Source organism: Bombus affinis, chromosome 3 (assembly GCF_024516045.1).
Source record: "Bombus affinis isolate iyBomAffi1 chromosome 3, iyBomAffi1.2, whole genome shotgun sequence".
Classification (NCBI taxonomy): domain Eukaryota; kingdom Metazoa; phylum Arthropoda; class Insecta; order Hymenoptera; family Apidae; genus Bombus; species Bombus affinis.
Window position 1 is genome coordinate 18,320,482 of NC_066346.1, and position 13,329 is coordinate 18,333,810.

The window sequence follows — 13,329 nt, forward strand, 5'->3', positions numbered from 1 at the left end:
TAGTATAAGTATAATGGATAATTAATTGCTTAAATAAATCGCGATCGGAATATTTGTAAATATGTACCTTGTAAATTCTATATACAGGAGGCATTAATAAATATTTATATATGTTCCTTAAATATGAAATATTGTAATAACAATATTCTAAGGCAAATATAAAATATTTTCCTGATTCTGTCGTATATTTAGTATAGGTACTATAAAATTGTATACTACACTCACACATACACGCAGAAAGCTGCCGTAAGTTACGAAAGAGAGAGTAGGTAAAAAAGGGAACAAAGCACAAGCTCTATTTACTAATTACGAATTAACGATAATTTAGTACTTGCAATACGTAATTTTGTCATGTTTACTTCAGATTTCTATGTACGATCTGTGATTCGACGTAATCGATGTTCTTTCGTCGATGAACAAGAATCGGCCATGGACAATGAATGATAAATTCTTGCTGATTCAGATGACGACTCGTAGAATAAGAATGAGACTTAGAAATTTGTGATGATTAGCATATGTGGGATTTCTCAATTTAGATTAAAAATATCGTGATGAAGACCGTTTTGGTACCGATACGTCTATTAAATTTTACTTTTGAATGTTATTCTGCTGTCGTACATTATTAATTTGATTGTACGTACAGGGAAATATTTAACAGATTTTTATTTATTTATAGGGAATTGTCTTCGAAGTACGATTAGAAATTTAACAGTTGCCGAAGGTCGTTTTTGAATTAGAACTGTTGCGTGTTGTTAAATGTTATATATATCTATATATACATATATATACATAGACAGACGTTTGTTTCACTTATTAAGCGGTATAAAAAGTACTGTATTTTAGATATTTTATGTACTTTATATGCTTATATTCTTATATACATATATACATATATTTATTTTTTTTATATACATTTTGTGTATTGTGTACATTCTATGCATTTTTTCAGCTTTAAATTCCCAATAAATGCACAAAAATCCGCAGTCTAGTAATCTAGTAATAAGATAATTGAATGTATGAAGTAGCGTAAAGCTTAAGAGAATAGTCAACGATCGAAATTACTCTAAACATTATTATACCTCCACTCGCTTACTATGGTAGAAACTAAGATGAACAAGGAGTAAATCTAATTCGAGAAAGAAGGTAACAAAGTTCGAATAAACGAAATGTGGTGTTCATTGAGTACGTGTCTCGAAACGCCGAAATAAACGAAGGTAAGACGCGACCGGATGGTGAGCCAACAATGATGGAGGATTCATCAGTGTTTTAGGAGGTCAATGTCACTTGATGGCAAACTGGTATAATTCTTTTTAAACATGCAGTGCGCATACGAGACTCAGTGTATATAATCCACCTCGTCGACTTTGGAAATCAGTCAACTCGACAGTTCAACCGAGTAACTTACTAGCACCACAATGAAGGTACTTCTTACAATTAGAGTGATATCTTCAAAGAACTAATTCGTAATCACCTTTATTACAAACATCAAAAATTTCAAATTTTACTTGAACAGTTTCCGAAATAATACATATATTACATATATGTTCAATTATCCGGCAGCAAATTGTTCTTAAGTATCGGAGAAGCGTTTTTGACATTAATTTTAATTTAATATATTTAAAGTTAGTTCTTAAAGATATGTAATTGGAATAAAGAGAAATTTTTTAATAGTACTAATTTGATACTTTTATGATTGATTGTAGATATGTACTACTACTGTCTACTAACAAAAAATAATTATAGACTCTGAGGAAAACTCAGGACGAGCAACTTTGAAATTTAATAATCAATTTCCTGCCACAAAAATTTATTTGATCGTAGAATTAGATACGTAGTTTTGCGTCTTATTGGACATTTCAAAAGTGGTTATTTAAATTTCTGTTTGTAAGAGCCATATTTTTAAACCAAAAAAGTTGTTTCTTTTCGAACAATATTAGGCGGCAAGTAAAATGAACAAAAATAGTAGATCTCGATTGGAAGGACACTATTAATTTAATATTTCACTCTTAAAAGCAGCTCTTCGTCGCTTTCGTTCTTCTGACCGCCACGGTGATGGCAGAGCCACCAAGATATCGTCCTCAACAACAAAGGCAATTCTACTTCGCCAGACAGCAGGAAGAAACCACCACTGTTGCTAGTGCACCTTATGCACCTTCTGGATGGAGATCACCTGGGCCAGCCTTCAATCTTCCCCCAAGAGAACCTCAAAGACAATACGGAGCACCTAGCGCACCTCAACAGCAATATGGCGCACCTGCTGCTCCTCAGCAACAATACGGAGCACCTGCTGCTCCTCAGCAACTGTACAGAGCACCCAGTGCTCCTCAACAGCAATATGGAGCTCCTAGTGTTCCTCAATCACAATATGGGCCACCTGCGGTTCCTCAACAACAGTATGGACCACCACAGGAAACTACTACTACAGAAGTGCCAGATACTACTGAAGTAGATACGGTTGCTAGTGTCACTGAGTCTGAGGTAAGAGAATTTTAATTTGGATTCTTTTGATATTTAAGTTTGGTACCGGTGAGTTTGAGATAAGAGAATTTCGTTTTGAATTCTCTTTGTTTCGTATTTAATACTAGGTTTAGCGATGAATATTAGGAGTTTCTATCTTGCATTGCCACAAATAATTGTCTAAGATCAAAATATGACCTGTATACATATAAGTGTCTAATATATAGCGCAAAGTACACATCGCAACATTCAGTAAATGAAACAAATCTCTATTTAGATTTCATTTTTTAAATCGTGTTAATAAAAATATGAATTTCTATAAACATCTACAGTCTAATAATTATATTATAACAATTACTTTTAAAATATTCGAAGCTATTGAACTTTTCAAACACAACAACCTAAACCATATTTTGTTAATTTTTAATGAGAAAATTATATTCGAAATTAGTGTTATTACAAATCATAGTCATAGTTTTAAAAGAAAATTGGTTTCGAAAATGTCGAATCAGTTCGTCGATCCACATAAAACATCTCAAACACAGTAATGAATCGATCTAAAAGGAGACAATTAAGTTATTGTCGGAATTTTCGAAAACGTTCAATCGAAAGGATGATAACGAGAATGATCGGAGGAACCGAAATCACGGATCACTGCATCACGGATTGTATCACGCCGCCTTTGAATTTGGTAGGGGCACAAGCGTGCCTGCATAGCTATCGAAAGTAAACGATGAGTAGAATACTAATGTTGTTAAGACGGCCGAAAAAGGAGAACGAGACAGAAAGGAACCCAGGGAAAGACAGGAGCGAACGATTCCCTGACGCGATTTAAAATTCCGTGGAAACCTCGCGTTGTGTTTCTCGTGTAGCCTTGTGCCAAACGGGCCTGCACTCTCCCAATCTTCTTTTCTTCTCCTTCGTTGTACCAAATAAGACGATAACAAGTCTGATAATACGTAACACGATGTTTCAACGTCGATGAAATTTAAGCGTCTCTTCCGTTCTCTTTGGTGAGCTCTCTTTACTTTGTTCGTTTTAGCGAGTGCAGCGAGGATATATACGAAATTGGTATTGTTGCAGGAGTTTTTTTTGGCTATAAGAAAAATTCTTAGAACTTTTAGAAGAATTTTTTAAATTGGAATAATAGGAATCTTATTGTTAGGATTTATTAATTCACGGATTTTTAATAATATTTTTAAAGTAGGAAGTCATTTAGTTTTCAGATTCTTAATAACATTTTTAGGCTGGAAAATTTTGTAGTTTTTAAATTCCGCATATGATTTTTGGAAAAAGGTTATTTGTTCGTTTATTGGAAAAAATCATATTTTGATTCATTACTTTTACACGAAGAATCATTTCTTTTTCAGTTGTACCCTATATAAATCTAATTCTATTCCTATTTTTCTGCTGTATCAGTCCGAGCCCGTCAACTCCGTGAACGAGCTCGATGACGAAGAAGTAGATGAACAACAGCCGCAGCAATCTGGCGAGTACTACGTAGCCCTACCCGATGGCCGTCTTCAACGAGTCCGCTACGTCAGCCGCCAGAACATCGAAGCCATGAAGTACTTCGCTAAGATTCGTGCTGAAAACGTGGAGCCACTCCGTGGACCCATCTACGCCTACGCTCCTCTCCAAAAATTGCAAATCGTGCCAGCTGGACTGCAAGTGTCTGTCGCCCCAGTTGCACCGATCGCAACACCAGCCGAATCGAAACCGCAAAAATTAGAAATTCAACCGGTTGCTACACAAGTACAGTATCAATACGATAATCCCGCTGGAGTGCTTCCATTAGGCAGTGGATCTTATGCTGCTTACACTGGACCAAGCGACTCTAGATACCTTTTGACCTTACCGTAGGTCAATTAGAGGACTTACTTGTGGATTTATTGGATTCATGCGTAATTGTAGATTTATAAGTTGACGAGGACCATGAGCGCCCTAATTTGAAAGTAGTTTTAAGACAATTGTAAATGTTACGTACATATGAAATATGGATCGTATTTTAAGTTACTTGCGAAAACAATAAAGACGATGTTAACGAGCAATGGGTAATTATTATTTGAATCTCTCAGGAACCAAACTGATCGACTCTGCTTTTTGTCAATTCCTCGATATCATTACATATTTTATATTTAATTCTCAAGGAACAAAGTTTCAAGTTTGACTTTCATAAGTTCATTTATTGCAAAAATTGTGATATAAATAATAGTAAATTCTAAATTTAAAGAATAGTATTTGCAACATCATCGTTCTTTTCTGCTTTTGGAGTTGATCTATGTGACTTTTAAACGACTCATTTCTAGACTACGGATGATTATGCTTAGTTTCAGCATAGGAAATATAAAGGTGCAATAATTCACATATAAGGCACTTTGAGAAACGAATCTCTGTTTAAATTGGATACATTTCTTTAGTTATATTCGTAAAAGTATGAATTTGTACAAATTGAATATTGCATCTTTGTGTACGTTGATTATTGGTATCGTGTATTTGAAAGAAAGATCGATGCCTTTGACAAATATTAAAGAGAAGAAATTAATAAATTAAGATGAGAAGATATCAAATTGTAGAGTAAAGTAGTAGAGGAAAGAAAGAAATTTGAAAAGATTTCCTCGATGATTCAGACTTAACATTAACGTCATTCTTAAATACTATAAGCACATAGTAATTGATAGTTAATTTCTTGAATTTCAGGTTCTAAAATCAACCGTGTCAATTCAGAAATATAGGTTTTTTTACACAATCAAGCAAAACATCAATCACTTAGAGTTAACTATGCTGCGAATCTTAACTAGCTAGCAACAATGAAAGTCAGAAATCAAACTAACCGCCTTTATTCGAGCCATATTACGTACCAATACAAGCATATTGAATAACTATGCGGAGACAGGGGGTATCGAGACGGTAATGGGAGAAATCCTGTGAAAGAATTTTCTTAGCCACGGCACGTGGACACGAGCACAGAAACGCGGATGTGTTGGTGGCAGACCCGTCGGCATGTAGACGCGCCTAACCGCAAAATTCCAGAAATTTAATATCTCGCTCGACTCTACCGGGGTTGGCCGTTTCATAAGTTCACTCCGACACAGCCAATCCCTCGTCAGGATCCTCCTGAAATTCTACAGCCACGTTCCAACCCACCAAAATGTTCCCCCCTCTCTCGCCCTTCTCCTCGCCATTCCACGCTTTTCATCATATCCCGCAACCACCGCGGCCAGTTCTCTTCTTTCTTCCCTTCTCCTACTTTCTGGTCGCGGTAAAATTGAAAAAAGGGAGGAGAGAGTCGGTTTTCCGTTGTTTGGATAACAATGACTAGATATGTATATATCGCTTTTTGGTTTATTAGACCGATAACATTTGTTAAGAATTAGAAACGATTTATGCTTTTCCTTTAAATTGATTGGCAATGGTTTGTTTATTGATGTATATTGATAGTATTTTCTATAAAAGTTATTTTCATAAATCAGTAATGATTTAATTATCGATATGTGTTAACTTTGATTTATTGAATTGGTAACATTTATTGAATATTATTTTGACGAGATGGTACTTGGGTTATTCGTTTAGAAGAAATGATGTAGTTAAATTGTGAAAAAAAAAAAGATAGAAAATGTATGTTTTTAGACGATATAACGCAATGTTCTATCCGAACAGAAGAAAGACAAACTACACACAATTTCTGATAAGCGATGTACGCATAAGCTTCTATCATAAAAATATTTGATCACCAAAGTAACAAGGTTTTAGGTTTCTTTCTTATATCGGGAAATATAGGTGTGTTAAGTAATTGATACTACATATTAATTACTAATTAATTACCCACGCGCATTAAAAATCATAAGACTATCGCCAGACTTATCTTTAACAGTCTACATTGAAACAATTGAACCGAACTCCAATTCCTCGAACTTTTCCAAACATTAAATACGGCTTCTCGTTTCGTCGAGAACAAAGAGATTTTGAGGACGCCTTCAAATGGCCTCAAGATTCAACCAGCAGCTAGTTTCGAAACCGAATTTCGGATTGGCCAATTACTCCGGTCAAGCGGTCAAGACCAATTAAACTGATCTTAAAGACCAAACCAACCCCAGTCGATGAGAGAGTGAGAGTGAGAGAGAGAGAGAGAGTTGTGCGGTCGTTTGAAACCTCGTGAATTCCGTGAGCCAGAGTTTCTTCGGGATACTCCTAAACTCGACGCTTCTCGAAAAATATCTATTCTCAGGGTTATCCCTGAGAACAAAGAGCAAAACCACAAAAGGGAGGCGAATAGTTGTTAGTGATGGGATCAAGTTTAACGTGTACTAATAGCAAAGGATCCCTTCGTAGAGTTCGGATTACTATTGGTATTAGTTATCCATACTCCTAAGAAACATACTATTTTGTTCCAGCATCTGCATATTTGTAAGTTTTGAGAATTTGTGTAAGATTACATCGATATTTTAAGAAATTGTCAAGTTTTCGTATTTGGGAATTTTGGAACATTGAAATCTTCAAATTTTAGGATTTTGGGTATCGATATTTCGGAATTGTAGGATGTTGAAATTTTCAAATTTTCGAGTTCCCAAGATTTTAAACTCACGAATCGTCAAAGTTTCAACCCTTCAAACTTTCAAATTTCCGAATTTTGGGATTTTTGAATTTCCAAATGTTGAAGTGTATTTCAATATCCGAATGCATCGAATTCCTTCCCGGTAGCAATCGAATTATGAGAATCACGAAATTGATTGCTTTTAATCAATTTAAATGAGATTCCTATAAATTCTGTTTCAACGTTTATACCTGTAACTACATATCTAAGAATAATAGCCGAGAAAAATAATTTTAAGCGGATGGAGAATTTCTGATAAGGTGCACGTAAATTTTCAAACCTATTTTAGCAGTATTCCACTCTATTTACAAGTATCTATTTTATCTCTCAAAGTATTTATAGAGAGTTCGAATGTATTTGAAAAAGTACCGCTTCTTGTTTTCAAGTTATTTATAGAGGGATTGAATCCATTCGGCGAATGTTCCATTCTGCACACTGCCTGCGACATATTTGAGGCCATCGCTAGAAGTTGCTTTGGAAAACAAAGTTTTCCGTCTGGTTCCCTCTACTCTTGCCAGGTCTGCACTTGAGCTAACAGCCGGTGCACCGCCCTTCCCACGAGATATTAATTTTTCCGGAAGTAACCTCCGCCACTTTTCACTCCCCTTCTATGTCGCGACGGTCTTTCTCTTCCTCTCCCTCTCTCCCTCTCTTTCTCTCTCTCTCTCTCTCTCTCTCTCTCTTTCTGTCTCCTCGTTTTCATCTAGAGGTGTTATTTTTAACAGAAAAAAGATGGGAAAGGAGAAAGAGGAAGAGAAAGAGAAAACACACAAAGTGAGAGCGAAAGTGTTGCGCATTTAGGGTTGTCGCTTATTGTGTGGAGAATAATTGCGGGCGAGGAGATTTTAAATAACTGGTCTTCCGCGCGAGATTACCTCCGTGTTGTAAATTAAGTCTGAGGTCAGAGTCGCCTCGTGCGCGTGATGAAATTTGTCCTTTGTGATTTGTTTATATTTCAAGCGAATCTATTATAACATTGTGTTTTTCAGCCTTCGCCATTTTGACTTTTGTAATTTAAGAATTTTTAGATATTTAACGAGTTGATAATAAAATAGAAATATTATAGTATATAAAAATGTTAAAAGGGTATAGAATTTTAATATTCAATTTTAGTATTAGACTTTAATATTCAATATAATATTTACTAATCTTAATCTTTTTTATTATTCTTGCTACTTTTTATCGGATAATACATATATTATGAATAGACATGCCTATATATGTATACTATATTGTATATATTTACAGATAGATTGGCAAAAAATGTACGCAATTACGTACCGTATTTACATTTATTATATTTTTACTATTTATCTTCGTAAAATATTTCTAAAGTAAGTAAACTTATCTACTTTACTTGGAAATTCTAACAATTAAACTTCTAATACCTCAATTATTAAATTTTAATATGTACCTACTTACACACTTCCCATACATAATTATTAAATTTATGAGACGAATTAAATAAATTTTCTTACTTTTCAAACATTTTATGAAGATAAGTTTTAATATTAAAATTTTTCAATTTTGTTTCGAGAATATAAATATATATATATAGATACATATTAAGCCTTTGCTAAGGACCCTGCAATTTTATGAAAATCATATTAATCGAACTGAAAGAGTCGTTTCTGTAATATCTTTATCTACATTAAACATCCCCTAACATGATGATTATGCAAACTGTAATACTATACTTTTTGGATAAATTATTTTCAAGCAGATTAATCTCGTTAAATCAGCCCTGAAACAGAGAAAGATATGCAGCTGCATTGTCGATTACTATATTCAATCAGATAAATCTACCCTTGCATCGTGAACAACAATGTTCTACTGTGAAATTCAACACGCAAACATCCGTTGCGTAACTGATGATTATCGCGACAGGAAACAAAACTACTACATTCGCGTGAAAATAACAGAATGTATTAAATTATGCATCACATTACGCTATATAAAATTACATCATACAAATATATTAATTACAATTAATTTAATTTTCTACAAATTTGTTTAATATGTATAGATTTGAAACCCAGTGCTTTTAGTTTTACATGTATCATAATAATAATATAAATTTACTTATTAATGTATCATAATAATCGAATTTTAACAATTTGGAGTTTGTTTTGTTTTTGAGTTTGGAAAGATACATAGATACAATAATTAAGTCAAGACAGAAAGTGTATCTAAATTCATGTAGAAATAAAAGAATATAATAAATGCCATACTATAGGTTTCCTTTTATTTTTTAAATATTCATTTTAAATATTCTTCTAACTCAAATAATCCTATCTTACTCTATTACTTTTAAAGAAAGACACCCCCCCCCTCCTCGGTTTAATCCGCGTTGGTCTCAGTATTCATTGAGATTATCTTTACCTCTTATTATCTATATGCTTAAAGTGGCTATCCATACTGTATACTAATATTTTACTAAAGTTAAGTTCGCAGTAAATATTCTATAACTTCTACATACACATATTTTCGTACTGACTTCAGATTCTACCTATGTGACCATGATAGTAAAATGTCTTTCTCCAAAATGTTTTAAATGTTGTATTTAATACACGCACAATATACGTATAGAAGTTATCCATCATAAATGCAGAAATACTTTTATGAGCCACTATAAATAAATAATATTTCCTGGTTCCCACTGAAAGAGGAGGATATCGGTTTGGTCAGATTCCCACAGGCACTGCGGGAACCTCCCGCTATTTTCTTAATATGGACGCTCGCGGAGGCGAGACAAACGACCGAGAATACAGAAAGAACACAGGATACCCGCGGTGCAAGGGCGCGAGGAAACCAAGCTACCCCCTTTCGTGACCCTAAACAATCCCAGACGAGGAACGAGTAACCCTCGTGACTCGAAACACGAGAATCAGATTCGCTCACCGTCGAAACGTCCGCCCTGACCTTCAATCTTTTTTCTCAGCTCTCTGTTCCTTCTTTCTTTCGCGTCTTTTCTTTTTTCGTGCTTTTAGTCTTTTCCGTGTTTGCGGGTGGTCGTAGTAGTCTGATTCTCAGGATTTTTAATTTTGGCTTCTCTTAGTCTCACGGCCTGTGTCCGAAACATGACGTTTCTCTTTTGTTTGAAACTGTGTTTAGAATTTAAAAGTACAGGTTGCTGAAAACACTGAGTGTTATGTTGAAATTCGTAATGATTCATTGAAATAACGAATGACGAATTTGTAAAATTAATCGTCAGTATTTATTTGTATATTGTATGACTTGATTATAATAAAATAATTAACAGTAACATTGAATGTCTTGAAGTTGGCTCATACGAGATACATACGTAATTAAATAATGGATTTATTACAGTATACGAATTGGAAAATTTTTGTTCTGAATGTGTCTTTTCTAAAATATTTTAGGTTGCTAAAGCCGAAAATGAGGGTCATTCTTTTATGGAAATTAACGATTTTAGAAATTTGGCCTTATGGACATTTGGCCATAGGATTATCCTATATATTTCAAGATGTTTGATCGTTTTTAGTTAAATCGTATCTGTTTACGTATAGTTTGGTATTCTAATGAATTACGATTCACATCGATTTACTTAATTCCTTGATTTCAATAATTTTATCCTTTAAGCACATTCTTAACCTTCATAATTGGAAGCTTCCAGCTTTCAGTGTCTCCCTTGAGATTCGAATCATCGATTTGAGAAACAACTTACATCTGAATTAATTACATCTAACAGTAACTATAAGTTTCGTATGTTTTATTGGTATTCCTATGTCACAAAAGTTAATAGTATGAAAACGAAATGTATAGAACCTGATAAGAAGGCTCTTCATTGGGAAGTAAGGATAGTGCTATAAGTGCTAATACTTTTGTAGCCACTGCATTTCTTTATACCATGATAGATTCATATGAATGGAGTACGTACTACTGTATATTGTCTTACTTCTATCACACAGCTTGCTGAGTTCTCGTGTGGCAGGCGACAGAGGGGAAACAATGAGCGTAAGAAAAGGGAAGGCAGATCCCGCTGAAAGTCAGCGGTAGCTTCCACGTATGGCAGACGCTGCCTGCCAGTGATTGGAGATCCCCCGTCGACAGCTACGTCGAACTCTTTTCGACTCTCTTTCGAAGTCGGCACCTGCTTTTACTTGCCTGCCTGGCTGGTTGCTTGCAACGAGAAAAGCCTTTGTGATCCTTCCGTTTCTCCGCCTGTGTCTACATCTACATATATATACATATATCTCTATATACATATACATAGCTTTTGCTGTTGAGTTTTTAGAATATTTGCGCCCGCTCCAACACACGTTTGTATAGGTTAAGGCTATGTCTGTGTCTCTGTGTGTATGAGCGTGATGTGCAACCAGTGTAAGCATATACACATTGCGTCACAGGGCACGTCGATATTGAACCGGAGGGTACCAAAACAATAAGTTTCCTACTGCGCTTACATCGGTAAGCCTTTGTACGCGAGAACTCGCTGCTTGATTAATATCGCCGAATTAATATGGATGCAGAGAGGGAAAAGGATGGAGGCATAAACGAAGGAATGGCGATCCTCCGGCTTCCTACGCTCTCGCATGAACTTTTTATGTTTTTGTTAAAGATGAATATGGAGGACAAGATCGAACGCGATCTATTATATTTTCAATGTTGCTTTCAAGTGATTTTATCGTTGGATTAGTAAGGAATTTGTTGATATTTTAAAAGTATAGTGACTTGAAAATTTCGTGTATCGAGGGTTTATAGGATTTTAAATTGTAGGTAGAAGTTAGGAATAATTGAATTATTAATCTCTTTATGTGTTTGGCTATTGGTTGTTGATATAATTGATTAATTTAATAAAGTAGTTAGATTCTACTTTGAATATTTTGAATAGTGATCTGTAAATGCATAATGTAGAAATACATTAATTATTAATTTATTTGTGTTTCTTTTTTTATTGTTCATTATTAACTTAATTGATGATTATCAATGATCAACATAATAGCTCGCACGTAAATTTACACAAAAATTTACGAAGGGATATTGTAGGAATAATTTAATTATTTTTCTATTTCGAATACGTTGAGTAGAGGTTATTACCATAAGTGCATAAAATAGGAACATATATATAGTTATATTTTACTGTTAATTATTAATCCATTTGTGTATGTTAAGATTACTAATATTACCTATCATAAATAAGAAATTTTAATAAAATATTGCTATTAACATTCTAGAACAGCCAAATTTATTTTATATATTAAGTATAATTAAATAAAATAATATTGCGTAAAGTAGAAAATAATAGAAAAATAAAGTGATTCCTAACCGCGTAGTATGTAACGTGCTATCAGTTACATAAGTCGGTGTGTCGTTAGCACACAGATCAATCACCGAAGGGATTACGTAATGTTACACAATCGGACGAGCATGTTCATCGTACCAGAGACGATTGAATTATGATCTCTATGCGCGCGGAATTCTGTATGATTTCACTCCACGTCCGGCCTAATATTCTCGATTCGCTTTTGCAAATTCAAATGTAACATCTGACCGACATTTTCATTTCCCTTTTCTATTCCTTTTTCTTCAGTTAATATACTTTCAATGAAAATACATTATTAATACATTTTTAATGAAACGTAACAAAGTGAGTAAAGTTTGCATTTGGACAGATAAGACGATGTAAATGTATGAAATTAATTAAACTATTGCAGATCAGAATTTAATAGAATATTGCTGAAAATGGGTACTTAATGACAAATTTTAAAATGTTCCACAATTTAATCGATTCCATATGAAAATATGATAATGAATATAATTATAACCGATATACAGGTTAGTTCTATCGAGTACATATCATAATAAATGTTTTACTTTCAATATTTTATTTCGTATATTTTGTATTTTTAAACTTTTCCATAAATACACAAACATCTAGTAGCATAATTATTAAATCCTTTGAACTCATAAAAGATAATCACATTTAAACATTTACATGTAAGTAGGATATTCTTGAAGTTTAGTTATATTTCTTCGAGATTTGTTTAAGAGTCTACATTTTTTTATTCTTACTTCGATAATTTTCAAAAAATTTACAAAGTATGATTTTCTCCATTTTTCCACAAAATGAAACATTGTACTTTATGATTTACATTTAATACGTATTAAGCCTTCTATAGAACTTTATATTTCTTAACTACACAATACTCTATATCGATTGTGTCAATTTTGTAATAGTTAATCATTACCAAAATAACTAACATTCGCCATTATTACACGATATCCAAATTAATGTTCAAATCTGTAGCAATAAA

At 33.7% G+C, this 13,329-nt stretch overlaps 2 protein-coding genes across 5 annotated transcripts in view; one reads left to right on the forward strand and one right to left on the reverse strand.

Moving 5' to 3' along the window:
* Positions 1 to 13,329, reverse strand: part of LOC126914964 (paired box protein Pax-6-like) — a 142,068-nt gene that overhangs the window by 37,184 nt on the left and 91,555 nt on the right. The window lies entirely within an intron of this gene.
* Positions 1,309 to 4,508, forward strand: LOC126914967 (uncharacterized). Of its 2 annotated transcripts, none has more exons than XM_050719286.1 (3): positions 1,309 to 1,421; positions 2,017 to 2,478; positions 3,877 to 4,508. In XM_050719286.1, exons 1-3 carry the CDS (start codon positions 1,416 to 1,418, stop codon positions 4,318 to 4,320), a joined length of 912 nt encoding a protein of 303 aa, XP_050575243.1. In that variant the 5' UTR covers positions 1,309 to 1,415; the 3' UTR covers positions 4,321 to 4,508. The 2 variants fall into 2 exon arrangements, with proteins under 2 accessions (XP_050575243.1, XP_050575242.1); XM_050719285.1 differs by having other exon boundaries at positions 1,319 to 1,421; positions 2,014 to 2,478.